This window comes from Vigna unguiculata, chromosome 8 (genome assembly GCF_004118075.2).
Source record: "Vigna unguiculata cultivar IT97K-499-35 chromosome 8, ASM411807v1, whole genome shotgun sequence".
NCBI classification, from domain to species: domain Eukaryota; kingdom Viridiplantae; phylum Streptophyta; class Magnoliopsida; order Fabales; family Fabaceae; genus Vigna; species Vigna unguiculata.
The window spans coordinates 31,520,224-31,535,495 of NC_040286.1; the positions used below are offsets into that span (position 1 = coordinate 31,520,224).

At 32.2% G+C, this 15,272-nt stretch overlaps 1 protein-coding gene across 1 annotated transcript; it reads right to left on the bottom strand.

Moving 5' to 3' along the window:
* Window positions 1–1,223: 1,223 nt before the first annotated feature.
* Window positions 1,224–11,880, bottom strand: LOC114194645 (potassium channel SKOR-like). The gene is made up of 13 exons (XM_028084994.1): window positions 11,189–11,880; window positions 8,561–8,785; window positions 8,279–8,342; window positions 7,362–7,701; window positions 5,185–5,480; window positions 4,548–4,628; window positions 3,932–4,030; window positions 3,375–3,596; window positions 3,001–3,186; window positions 2,773–2,848; window positions 2,391–2,685; window positions 2,117–2,238; window positions 1,224–1,759 (listed from the first exon to the last, which is right to left on the bottom strand). Exons 1-13 carry the CDS (start codon window positions 11,491–11,493, stop codon window positions 1,518–1,520), a joined length of 2,553 nt encoding a protein of 850 aa, XP_027940795.1. The 5' UTR covers window positions 11,494–11,880; the 3' UTR covers window positions 1,224–1,517.
* Between the last annotated feature and the right edge of the window lie 3,392 nt (window positions 11,881–15,272).

Here is a 15,272-nt window from a genome sequence, read left to right on the forward strand (position 1 = left end):
TGTTCAGCTTTGCCTCTTTTAAGCTGTTTCATGGAACTTTTTGTTGCTGCCACTGCTTCTCAACCACACTGCGACACAGTGTCCGAGGAAAGTGAGTTGAACAAGAAAAAAGACGATGATGCATCAGTCTCTGCTAACGTGGCAGCTCAAAAGCACTTTCGTCAAATTCAACGCATATGTTAAGGGATCTTGGATTAGAGTTTTGAAGATGGTGATATAGAGTTTTTAATAGTATTCTACGAGTCATTTTTTATTTTCTAAGTTGATGTTGTTCGAGAGCTTCTTGTATTGTGTTAGTTGATTATTAGGATTGTTATTGTTGACTTCTGGAGTACAAGAAAATTTAGTACTGCACTGTGAGGAAGAGAGAGAACAAACGTTGTTAAATGTGACTCAAACATTGCTGTTCTGAATGATGAATGTATAATACAGAATAATTTATTCTTCATTACAATGATAAAGAGACAACCGATTTTAGCTGAGTTGATATTTAATAATATGGCCGTAAATTGAGGATGGTGTTGTTGGGGACACTGATTTCATTTCCTGAACTTAGTTTGTTCCTGTCTTCCTGAGGTGAGTGAGACTGGAGCATGACTTGGTGGGGCATCTGTGTCTATGATTAACTTTTTTCTCAGACTTATCGACCAATTATTCATCAACAGCGTAACTTTCAAAATCCAGTATCTGTATAACATTTGGGGCATGCATGCTTGCATCAGATTGATTTCAATGGTGGTGAATTTCATTTGCATCAGTCTTATCAGCTTGAAAACAGGTAGGCCAAGTTCGAGTTAAAGCATATGAATGTAACTTTCACAATCAATTTGTTTCCCTTTGATTCATTTAACTATCTCTTAATGCTCAGACAAGAAAAACAAAGAAAATTTTCGAACCAATGACCTCATAAACAAGGTTTTTTTAATTAAATGAATTCCAGGAGAGTGTAATTAAGTAGACAATGATTTACGTTATGCTACGGAACTTGTTCGGTTACAAGCTTTGGGTTGATTACGTACAGTTGAAGTTAACTAAAACACTTAAAAACACGATCAAGACTAAACACGCAACGCTTGAGGAGTTGGTAACAGATTTTTTAGTCAAGGTTTGATTTTGTAGAACGTGATAAATTATTTAAAGAAAAGTTACTGAATGCTTGCATTTTTTAATTAATGTATTCATTTTTTAACGTTACCAGAACTCTACCAAATTCTAAAACTCAATTGTTGAGGAGTTACTATTTATATGTAAACTATAAATACGAGGGACCAATTAGTACAATGAAATCAACACCCTAATCTTTGATATATATTCCAGCTGAACTCTGACGTGTGCTACACAACTAACAACTATTGAGCACTTCATCAGCACGAACTGCACATGCACATCATCAGCACATTATTTGATCTAAATCACTATACGACACTTATTGTGCGGTTAATAAGATCGAATTATGTGCTAATTTCTAGAACGCACAACACATTAGAGGCACTTTGTTATATGGTTGTAAAGAGGCATTAATGTGTTTCATGGACTAAGTACAGCTTCTGACCATCCTTAATCATGTCCACATCAGTAATTTTGCCACCATCTTCTGATAAAATACAAGAATGGCCAGAAAATTTTATTTGTTCTGCCGCTGATTTGATTAGCTCTTCGATGGAATGTGGAATCCATAGTACAATTCCATGTCTTCTATTATCTTTCGGATCCCACGGATGGAAAGGGAAGACTGTGCACTTCTTTGGGTGCATTTTATCTGAAAAAGATAGATGAAATTAAGGTTTACAGCACTTAGTGAACTAGAGTCTTCAAAAAATAGAGATGGTCAGGCATAACAACAAAAACATATGCACATCAATTGGAACAATAATGTTTTTTAGTCTGCTAGCTCTTCATGGAAGAGGTAGAACTAGATGCATAACATTCATGTAATTGTTTTTCTTAAACATTGTGTTTGAGAGACAATGAAGGAACAATGATTGAGAGACAATACAGTTAAGGAACTATAATAAAGTTAACCCCAAAATTAAAATTTAACAAAGAAAACTAAGCAGAGAATTAAGAGAAAAGGTGTAAAACATTGTCCAAAAAGAAACAATGTCAGTAGTAGTACCTGTAAAATCTTGGGAGGAATATGGGAATTCTAACAGTTGAGCAGATTTTGCATCTTCCAGCAACTTGATCAGATTCTTATTTCCACACATCCGGGCTTCATCAAGCGGGGTATTTCCCCATCTGTTTGTAATAAAATGAAAATGAAGGAAACTTTCTGTTATGCTATTTCGGCAAAATCATGTGAGGGAAGAAGAAAAGTACAGAAACTATATTGAGTAAGACTTGAAATTAGAGAAAACATGGCAGAAAAAGGAAAGTGTGATGAATGATACCTGTCTTTGGTAAAAACATTAGCCCCGGCATCTAATAGCAGCTTTGCCATGAAGTATAAACCTTCAGCTGCAGCTATGTGCAGAGGGCTTCGGTAATCATAATCTTTTAAGTTAGGATCCATGCCATTGGATAAAAGTCTTTTAAGGTAATCTGAATCTCCCCTTGCAACTGCTGTACACAAAAAACTACCAGCATTTTCGACCTTCATGGTGGCCCCTTCTTTAACAAGTAAAGAAGCAATCCGATCATTTCCATTCTTAACTGCTTCAAGTAAGGGCGTGTTCCCGAAGTTATCTATAAATTACCAAATAGGGATGGCTGTGTCAGTTCGTCAGCCAAAATCAAAGTAACTCGTAGAAATTTAATAAGTTTGACAATTACCTTTAATATTGACATCTACATGTTCATGAATAAGGAAAAGTGTGATATCTTCATGTCCTCTGGACGCTGCAAGATGCTGTCGGAAAAACAAAAAGGGGTTCATATCAGGAAAGTATTTCTTGTTATAGAATCCACATGTTGCTAAGTTATTATTTGCCAGAAACATCATAGATGAAGAGAAAGCAACAAAATTTTGTAAGACATCATAACAAGTTGCAAGTTCCTTACCAGTGGTGACCTTCCATCATAATCTGTTTTGTTGGGATCAGCCCCAGCTCGAATTAAGCCTTTGAGCTGATGTAGATCCCCATGAAAAGCTGCACCATTGACCTTCAAAGCAAGCTCAGCTTCTTGTTTTCCAATATGAAATGTGATGTCTGACTCCAACTGCTTACCTCGAAAAGACTCTTTTCCCTATAAAATAAGAAAAAAAATTAGGTGTCTCATGATGAGAAATTAGTAAACCACAATCTTCAATGTGTAAGTTGATACATCCATTGCTCGTTCAACTAGAGAGTAGCATAGAGTATTTTTAATTCATGTCAGAATCAGAAACTACAAAAGGAAGAGGATTCGAGAAATAGCATATATGAAATTATTACCTCTAGAAGGTTGTTTAATACTTTCCTTCCATCATAAAAGTATATGTCTAGGATATTTGTAAATGATTGTTTATCAAGTCGCAGGAGTCTACACAGTTCACAAACGCGGACAGTATATGGCTGAGGAATGTTGCAAAGAATAGATATTTCTCCAAATGAACTGTGACGCTGCAGAAGTGAAACAGTTTCTTCAGATCCATCTTCAGCTGTGCCTACTTCCTCCTGCATTGAAACAGCTTTGGGCACTCAAAAAACAAAAAAAAAAATGAAATTTGTCTCTAGAATGTTCTTTATGAATCAGTTCTAAAATTCTACGAAGCTTCCTGTATCATAGACTACTTTGGACATGAATATTTTGTCTTGTGGAAAATTTACAAGATTCTCGGGCCCTTTGTTCATGCGAATACTTTCTTAAAGTATGCAATACAGAGTAAGAAAACGATATGAATAGCAGCATGACTATATTAAAAAAAAATCAGAAACCTTAGCACAAGAAAAATATAACAATTGAGAAATTGAGCAATTGTAGAAGTGAATGTGGAAATATAAAATCATACCAGCACTCCATGACAGACAAAATATAGTTGATCTACAACATTTCCTTGTTGCATTATAACTTCCCCTGGAAGAAAGAACTCCTCATGGATCCTAATAACCTGAAAGATCAGAAGAACATAAACTATAATCACTTCAACATTACACACTAAGAAGATAATGGACGATAAAAGAAAAACTCTCATTATTGGTACATCTGGTCATAACAAAAATCCTAGTAAATATGATTATTTCAGTCAATTAGATATATTTTGTGCAGTTAGTATTCTCGTTCAATCAAGTCCTTCAAGGATGAAATTGTTGTTGATTACATAGATTGCAGAGAAAAAAGTAACTGGAATCTACAAAAAACTTAAAACACTGATAACAATATCCAGTTTACCAGAAGGACTAATGGCATGAGAATAAACATGTTCCAGTGCTAAAAAGTCTATAGAACAAAAAAATTACTTGCCAAACAAAAAAGAGCGGGAAAGGGCTGATTATATCAGTTTTCGTTGTAATTTGTAGATTATAGTAAAAGTACAAAGTTGAAAGAGAACTCTGTATGCAAAAAATACAGATAATATTAATTCCATTTCATATTGACATGTTAGGCAACGGAAAAACGTTACTTACAATCTGGTTGATGAATTCTGCAGAGCATCCTTTAAAAAGAGGAACCTTTTCAATGTATGGCAAGTATAATGTTTGAGATATCTGCAAAAGGTAATCAGATCATTACATCATCCGTGATCAAAATGACGGAAATAATAAAATATGTCCTTGTCTAAAGGTATAATTCAAAGCTAGTACTGACTGCGTTATCATATTACGAGACTTTCTCTTTATTTTATGTATAAGCACCAAATTATACTCTATGCTGGGAAAAAGTTGTCTGCAGATTTTTTCCAACATACACCACTAAGAACTTGATGAAATGATAAATCATTTAGCACTAAACTGTTACTTTCAACACTAAACTGACATTTCAAATAGCATTTTATACATCTATTGTAGATTTTCCTTCCTTACACGTTACCATACTTGTATACTAGTACATTTATCAGAACTTTGACAACAGTAATCTAAACAGACAAAAAGTAAGGAGGTGATTCATAAAAACCAACAAAATGTGAAGAAATGTTAAAAATCATATAGAAGCAGGTGGGAAAACTATAAAATTGTAACGTCTTGAAACAAATGATGATAATTACTAGGGTGACATCCATAATTGACCACATATGAGGATCAAAGTCATTTTTTCTCTTATTACCTTAGCTCGAATAGAAATAGGGATATCCTGAATGACAGCAGCCTCAGTGTAGCTACTCTCATACTGTAAGCGCACATGGCCTTTAATTTGTTCACGGATATCCCTTCCAAGCTTATTTCTGTTCATATATTTCATAAGGTCTGTCATCTTGTCTCTAAACTTTTCAGTTTTTGACCCCTTGACTATCAAAGCTGTCATGTTACCAATCAAATAGGCACCAAGAATCATATCAAATGAAACGTATATCATTATGAATATCATCTCCCTCAAATTTACTGCATGTATATCTCCATAGCCTGTGGAAGAAATGGTCACAAACATGATTCATTCAGGGAAATTTAAAAAGAGACAACATAACATACATTTTGAAAAAAAATCTGCAGATATCTATGAAAAAATATGTTTATCTGGAATTTATAACCATTTAAAATTGTTAGTCTTTTTAGATTTGGTGATGAGTGTAATGTTTTTGAACAAGTGAAAATTTTGTTTTTCTAGTTTGAACAGATTGCATGTATTTAAATTACCTTTACAATTTATAATTGATTTAAGGCACCAAGACAATGGTACGAAGTACTAATCAACTTTATTAATAACTTATCCTCGTTGGAAACTGATTAAGCACCTTACTTGTAATTGATTGCAATGAAGTCATGAGGTGAGCACAAGGTGACCTATTAATTGTAATTTATTTGCTGAAATTTCTTGATATTTGTTTAATTTGATTTATTTAAATAAGCTTGTTGTGATTGATTTATTTGAAATCCACTAACAACGTTTCAACTAAAACTTAATACATAATTTTTCATTAAATCTTAAAAATTAATTTAGTAAGATTTTGAAATATATTAATTCCTTCATCACAATTTGAGAGAAATACTTCAAATCAAATGATTTTGTATTAAATAAGTTCAGATGATTTTTCTGCTTTATTTTTATTTGAGTCAAGCTTTATTGGGGAAAGATCACTCACCAATGTTTTAAAGTATCCAAACATGTTGTTATGAAGCTACGCTAAAAACAATGTAAACTAACGAATACATACAGTAGCACCCTACTTGGGACACGAGCAATTACCACAGACAAGTCTAAAACTACTGCAAATTTACTTATTCTGCTGGACATTCCATGAATTAAGAAGACTATTTTTTTCTTATCCTAATATATCACTCAAACGGTAAGCTAAGCCACTCCAAAAGAATGTAACAAGTGAGGTTTTATCCTTCTAATATCCTTTGTTTTTCCGAATTGCTGAGAGCTTTATACTTACAAATAACAGATTTGAAATGTTATCTTTGTCCAAAACTAAAAGCAATTTTTGTTAGAAAAAAGGAAGAGTTTGGGAAGCATTCTAGGAGCTTTCAAATTCAAGAAGTGGGGATAGAGTAGAGGGCTATTTTTTGTCGCGTTACTAGGAGAAAGAAATCTATAACCTTAAGCTAAGGTGGAGGAAGATTTTGTTGAAATCCATGTAAGCAAAAATGTTTCCATGAACTTTTGCTTACAAGTATATCCAGGGACCAGAAGAGTTTCTGACTATTGTCCGTCCATTTATTCATTACCAAACTATAAAAGCTTCAGCAGATGCAGAAAAGGTAACAGCGATAGCAGATATTAGCTATGGTTCACCATTCAGTAATCTCATAGCACCACAGGTGCTTTTGAGGTAACAATTTCGAGTGCTTTAGAGATTTGATCGGTGACAAAACTGTTCTGTTGCTTTATTTTTAAAAGCAACAACCATCAAGCAACCGTGACAAGTTTATGAGTAGAATTCGATGGTTTACTAAAGACCAACAACACTGACCATACCTTATCCTGCTAGCAAGGGTTGTTACAGTGATTGAACCGTCCAATTGGACTCTAACATACGAATTTATCACTAAATCTATTTAATTGGATAATATCTTTTTCTAATTGTTTCTCCTTCAGCGTGTTCGTTCTATTTTTGTACAACTAGAAAGGGTGAAGAAAAGACTCATCGATCAATGTCTTAGAGATTTTTCTAAATTTGAATTTGATTATCAATTGCCTAAAAACAACCCTCCGCTTCACTCCGAGTTGGACCGGCTATGTTAACTTTGACCACATACCATGATATAGGCAGAATTATAATAACTAATAAAGAAGAACAAACTAAATCGATTTTGCTGAATGAATAACATAAAAAAACGTACCAACTGTTGCCATAGTAACGATAGCGAAATACAGAGATGTTGTGTAGCGCTTCCAAAGATCAATTTCTCTGAAATGTGAATAACTATAGTCACCCAATTTTAAACTTCCTATCCATGTGTACCCTTCTTGTGATTCCGGTAGTGTAGTAGCCAAAAAGTAGAAAATGCAGGCTGCTGTATGGGTGCAGTAGAGTTCGACTACTATCAGTTTCACAATCCTGGTAGTAATGTAATTGACACGTATGTCCTTCTCCAACTTGTGGAAAAAACCTGTGACTTTCCGCACCCGGTATAATCTGATCCACAAAAGGTACCTCACTTCCTCTCTTCGTCCACAAACCTTCAATAACAAAGAAATTGCAACAAAATTAGATATCAAAACAAAAAGCTGTTGACATTTTAGCATATCAAATGCCATTTTCTGTACAGGTAACGTCTAAAACTAGCCAATATTAGTCTCGTATCATAGCTGAGTTGCACAGTGATTTAATTTACACCAGCTCACATTTAATAACAGGCTTCACGACTTCTTGTGCAGCAAAGTGATGTAAAAACATGACTAAATATACACTTAAGTCCCAAAACTTGTGAAGCGGTTCGATACAAAACAGAAACACACGTAAAGGGCAATGGTTCGTATACCACTGCTATGAGGGACAAAACTACCTCTATTACGTTACAAAAGACAAGTCAAATATCCGTAAGTACTAAAGTTCCATTACCATGAAATAAACAAAATGCTAAAAGAGAAAAAGGCAACTTATCTTTTCAAATTCTAGTATTGAGACAGAATGTCAGGATACTACGGAACTTTTCTGTGACGTTTTAATAAATGATATGTTAAAGAGCGTCAAAACAATTCAAGATAAATAGTATAGAGACTCAAGAAGTTTGGGTTTTTCTGGAAGAAGTATAACCTTGAAGATGATGTCCCATGGCATACACCCAAGAAGATCAAATACGAAGTCAGATTTTAGATACCTACATGAAAAGAAACATGTAAGACATAAATCAATTGAAAAAAGGACACCTACAAATAAAATATTTGTAACCAATTGCGGATTTTCTCAAAGACCAAAGGCATAGTTATACAGGAGCACAATAGAAACTGATGTTAGATAATAATCATAAACAGCATCAGTAATAATGACATGAAGAAGAACATCATTAAAGAGAAGAAAAAAGAAGTAAAAGTTTACCGCAGAGCTATAGGTGTTCGCTTATAGACCATACGATAGGTCTGGCTGTCTCTGTAAGCAACAAAGAATTGCAAGAAAATATCGAAGAAAAAAGCAATTTGTCCAATGATGTCCAGAATAAAGAGATTCTCAGGTAAGCCACGAAAAAATCCGAACTCCATTGGGGTGAAGAAGGATGAATACACTGCCCATAGTAATATGAACTTTGTCCATGCCCGGTACCACCTGCAGTGCCCATCACCATAAGCATCAAACAATTTCGTCTTACACAACTATCAGTAGTTTTCTTAAGTGAGAGAGCACACTCTATGATTCAACAAAGAAATGTGTATCGAAAATATGAAGCAAGGTCATCAAGTAGTTCGGTTACCAGAATCAGTAATGCTTCATTACTTTAATTTATTCGCGCAAGCGAGCTATCTTGCTCAAAAGATGAAACGTGAGACTCTAATATCTGATTATTTCTAACTTCAAAATCTTTTTTTTCTTATTAATAATTGCAAATCTCATAAATATTCTTAAGTAATTTTCAAACCTGATTAATTTTGTTAGAAAGTTTATTTTGAACTTGGCAAATATTCTCACTGCTTCACGTTTGAGTTCGTTCTATAAAGCTTAGGAAACTTCTCTCCCAGGACAAAAGATCGGCCTTATTTAGCTCTCCTTCCGGATTCCCGCACCAAACCAAAACCCACTCCCGAATATATATATATATATATATATATATATATATATATATATATATATATATATCAGATTTGCGTACTAAATATAGTTTTTTTTTTTTCAAATATTCAACTGTCTGGTGGAGACAAAACTGAGATATCAAAATATGACATAAATAATTATATAGCATGAGTGTCAAGTCAGTCCTAACATCAAGTGTGTAAATGTCAAAAATGACAGTTGATTATTCCCTTCTAAATTGGAGTTGAAAATCTTGTTGACAGTCTACAATTTGACAGTAAGATTATTTTAACAAATTACGTTAACTATATGTACATTTATATTAAATGAAAATTTAATATATATTGTTATTATTATTCCTAAGAAAAAAAAGTGAAAAAAAAAATCATTTTGATAGAGTGGTTGTACACAGTGTGAGTTTGTAAAGAATATAGCCCGTCCAAGTGTAAAATGTATGAGTCACTTGATGCACACAGCTTGATGAGAAATTAATAAAATTGAAACTATATAAAAATATAAAAAATGTAAACTATGACTAATGAAGTAGATGGTTATGATAAGATGGACAACGAAGCAAAATCACATGAATTACGGACCCAGCCAGCACATGCCGCGTGTGGCGGGAGGGAAATGAACCTTCATTTCAAACTTGCCTACATCTAATCCAACCTAAATACATCTCACATGTTCTCTTTCAACACAACCACCGTTCCCTACACCCCACTTAATAGATCACTGCTGTCTGATCAAATTGATGGAATCATATAGCAACAAGATTCAAGCCTACCTTGTTGAAGCCCGTACCGTATCTATTTCTTAACATTTTATGTCTTTAACTCAGCACGTCATTAATTAACTATATTTTGATTTTACTAATGCAGCTATTATTTACTTATTATTAACTTATTGCACTTTATATTTTATTACTAAGTGAATTTTCTTCGCTGGTTTTATTTGCATATCTTAACATCCAGCATTTAGAAAAAAATATTTAAAATATAACGAGTATGTTTACATAAAATTCTCTGTAAATATTTTTAGAAGAAAAGATAAATTTACTTGAAAAGTAAAATTTAATTCGTGAATAATTTAATTTTTAAAATATATGTCATATTCATTTCCAAAATTTTAATTTTTATCTTATGCACATACTAATGGAAGAAATATTTTATTTTTCATAAATATTTATTACTTATGGAAAAAATTAATGTATAGAGTGTCAGGTTCATATATAAATGTCATAACTTTTTTCTTAAACATCAAATATAAAGTTAATAAATAAATTAACAAGACAACACTAAAACTAGAAGAATATACTATATGTTTTATATTATCATCAACACAAACTATTACAAATATAAATTATTATATATGTTTAAAATTATATTAAGCTATGGCTAGTACACATACATTCAACTTTTAAAATAATAAGGATAAAAAATCTCAAAAATTAAATATCATCACAAAAACGACAAGGAAAAAAAAATATTAATAGTTCAATTAAACTTAAAGCTGAAGTATTTATTTCATTCTGTTTCTATCTGAATAAAAATAGCATTACTTCCTATACTTCTAGAAAAAGTCTATTTCTTTTTATCTGTCTTTTTAAAAGTTCAATAACACGTGTATTATTATGTTTAGTATACCTTTCATTTTCATAACACGTTAAAAATAATTTAAACATATATTTATCGTGTTAAATTGAAAAAAAAAACAAAGTTAAATAAAAAGCAGTAACTAATTTATTGAAATTAGAAAAAAGAATGTTATATTTATTATTCTTTTCTGGCAAATAATTTTGAAGGGGAGGGAGTAATAAAAATAAACCATGATTGTGATGATTAAAACCATGATCACTGAGTAACCAACCAGTAAATTATTGATAAATTAACCTAATCCTGATTGAAAGGAAGAAAGAGAGGAAGTTGAAGCAAACGAAACCTGTTATCAGGATGAATGACGAAGTCCTTGGAGAAGCCACAGATTCCCTGGAGAAGAGCTTGGCGACTGAACTTGCTCCATCTTGAGTTGAGTCCCAACTCATTCTCTATCAGATCGAACCGGCTCCCTCTCGATGATTTCAATCGGTCCCGCAGGTCCTGCACCTCGTACTCTTTCTCAGCGGAAGACGATGACGACGAAGACAACGACCGCGAATGAGAAAGCGGAGTCGAAGACGTCGTCGTTTGCTTCCCTTCCTCTTCCTCTTCCTTTGACGCCGCCTTCACATTCTTCTTCCCCGTCATTTTCAAAAGAAAATAAAAAAATAAAATAAAATAAACTCCCAGGAAACTGCTGATACTATTATTATTATGATCAAGCGATGTCAATTTTGCTTTGAACTACGGTTTCTATTTCCGAATTGATCTACGACGTCGTCTTGTAGTGTATATATATATACACGGGTGTGATGAAGGTGACGCGGTTGAAGAGAGCCACAAATGTTGGAAATGGAAGTTAATAGGTCACGGGAGATAATAGAGATGGATGTAGAAAGAAAGAGGGTTTATGTTATGGCTATGGCGTACAAATAACAAAAATGACGGTTATGAAAAAGACTTAAGGATCGAAATTAAGAGTGAGAGAGGCAAGGTTCTTCAATTTCCCTTCCTGTCAGGTCTCATAACCCCGCAGAGGGAGGACTCACTCCCTTTTATACACCACCACGGGCTGTCTGTCACATTCGAAAATTAAATAAAAAAAATACTAATAATATATCTTTAGTAAAAAAATATCATTATGAAAAAAAGCCAATGAGGTAAAATAAAACTCTTTCTATCTTTTACTTAATAGTACATCTCAATAATCTAAGAAATTGCTCTGGATTTCCCCTGAATTCTGGATTGAAAAAAATACACATATATTTGACATAATATAAAAAGTAATGTTAATTGAATGTAGATGGTTGGGACAAAAATTGTGTCACATCTTTAAGTTATTTTTTTGTGGGATTATTTTATGAATTTTGCTTGGTATGGTTGAGTTGGACTTGGGTTGTAAATGTGGTCACGAGTAATTGAAGATAGCGGCTGATAAACATGGGCGCAAATAGACGGTTGTCCACGGCTCCACGTGGAGTTTTTTTGGGTTTTTGGTATGTAAAATACTTCACCATATATATGAAATGTTATTGATTCGTGGTTTTAGATTATTGACATTTCGACCAAAACCAAACTTCATGTCGTAATGACAATTAATTATGTAGTTTTTGTTCATTAATCAACACAACAACAAGTGTCTTGTCTTGTAAATTGTGTGCTGTAAACATTGTTGACCTATTATTTTGTTTCTTCTTCGTGTTGGGACACCATCATTCTTGTTCAGATGTTTTGACACGTTGTGTGAGATAATCAAATTTATTGAAATCGATTTTCTACCTACATATAGGAAAATAAAAGGTTTGAATTCGTCGTGGCACCAAAATTTTGCAAAACCAGAGTTTAAATGGCCAACAATAATCACGTACTTTCTTTTCATTTTCTTCAAAGTCTAGAGAGTACGTAAAAGCAGAATATGTGCATGAGTTGATGATACTTTAAACAAAATTGTGAAGTGTCTTTGTCTTTGGAGAACACAATTTATGCATGAATTGATACTTTAAACATCTAGTGCCTTTGTTCCAGACCCACCTTACAGAAGAAAAATAACTATGGTCATCATTCACTTTTTCCTCCATTTCAAATTCATTTAACTTTCTTTTCCTTTTTTCTTCACGTAATTTATTATAATCTATTATTTGTTTTACTTTTTCTTTCTTTATCTTATTCTCAGCCTTCTCGGCTTGAGGTGGACATAATCACTGTCTCCACAGAACATTATTATAAAACAACCATCTGCTTTTGATTCTATAGTTGAATAGATTCCTAGACAGAAAAAAAAAAAGATTCCTAATTCAAATATTAAACTTAAAAAAACTGTGATTGAGTTTAGATCACATTCCAAACCTGCTTTCAGGGTTGAAGTTCATCATGATCTAATCATTCATGGATCATGTCCCTTTTCCATCCAATTCTTTATAAAGATCACGTTCCATCTTGCCATGATCATGAAACTATGCACTATCATTGCATTGCATCAACATTCAACTACACTCTTGCACTCAAATCTCATAGTAATATGCATTAGGTTAAAGTTTGCATTACAGAGATACATCCATGTTCATCAACTAAAGCATCGGAGTTCAGAACGGATCGTCACAAAAATTCAGCCACAGATTCATGCCAACTATATATTGAATATATAATATATCAGAACAAATTCAATTTGGAAAATTTTGGTTAATTATATTGTTTGTTTCTATTTTTTATGTTAATATATGTCAATAAATTTAAAACAAAAACAATTCTAACTACTTGTGAATTTTATAAAATTATCGTTTAATTAATTATTTTTCTCAAAAAACTTATGGTCAAGATGTAGCTAATTTCATTAAGTTTGCTATGACACTTTGTTTACCATTAGTTTCGAAACTAGCTACTTTATTTATTTTAGGTAATGGTGAGGTTTTTTATCTTTTAGCACTTTAAGTAAATAAAGGCTTTAAACTTTAATATATATATATATATAGAAAAACATATATAATAAAAATATAAATTTATGGCGTACACGTATTTGATGATACTAAAAACTAATACCAACATGAACAAATTGATATTATGATATATTAAATGGATCAAACTGGATCTCCACAATTTCATCTTATACTTAAGAATCACCATTAAATTTGAATATCGACAAAATTTAATTTTTGGTAATGAATGTTAAATATATTCCTTTGAAAACGATAGAAAGTTAAATTAACAAAAATAATAAACACCCAGAGACCAGGTGAACCTTTTTGTTGCTAGACTTAGATAATTTGATTATGACAAGGGTATGAGTTGTATGCGTAAGGTGAACTAATCCACATCTGTTAATATTTTTTCATATTTTAATCTAGGTTATCTGTATATATGTCCCTTTTTCTTTCAACGTATAATGTATTAAACCAAAAGTTTTACAGTAAAAATAAACTATTATAATTCATTTCATTTCAATAGTAAAATATAGCCTTTATATTTTAAATAAAATATTTTTTTTATAAATGTAAGATTTGACCTTTGGATCACTGGATTAATTGGAAAAAAAAAAGATTGTATAAAATTTAACGCAGAATGTTAAATTTTGGGCTTGAAAAAGAAGGGAACTTATCATCCACAACAAATTTACCTATTCTAAACAGAAGCGTATCTTAATTATAATGAGTATTTGGAGAGTTTAATTAATTATAACCACAAAGTCCACAACACATGAAATAAAATAATGTTAGTTATAGTTTAATAAGGAAATTTAGGTATTTGTTGTCACTAATCACCAATGGAACTAATTTGTGTTAATTAGCCATGGGATTGGGTTATCCACTATCCACACAACATGATTGTACCCACTGCTTTTGAGTTGTTTATAGAGCCACACAATAATAGTGCCTTCACCACTATTGCTTCTATGCACCTAATTTTCCTTATACTTTATTTTTCTGCAACTAAAAACTTATACATTATTTTGCTTATCGATCCACGTTGCTTGTTTGAAGGGAAGAGGAAATTAAGAATACTAGGTGTACTAATCTGCTATTTATAAACTTTGAAAATCAATTAAACAAATTGCACATAAATCTGCTATTCACGGGTTTAATATGTTTTTTATCCCTTAATTTTCAGTAAATTTTAGAATTAGTCTATTTTGAAACTTTAGACCAATCTAGTCCTTGATCTTTCGAAATACATAAATTTAATCATTTTAATCAAATTTTAGTATGTTTATTTGATGTTTCGTACGCATTTCAAGATTGTATTTGAATTATTTATACTGTTTGACACATTTTTGCTTTAATGTTATGTCAAATACTTTTGTGAAACGTTAACAAAATTTAATTAAAATGACTAAATTCACGCATTTCGAAAGACGAATAACTAAATTGATCCAAAGTTTTGAAATGGACTAATTCCAAAATTAAGAAACCAAAAAAATATTTAATCCTTTATTT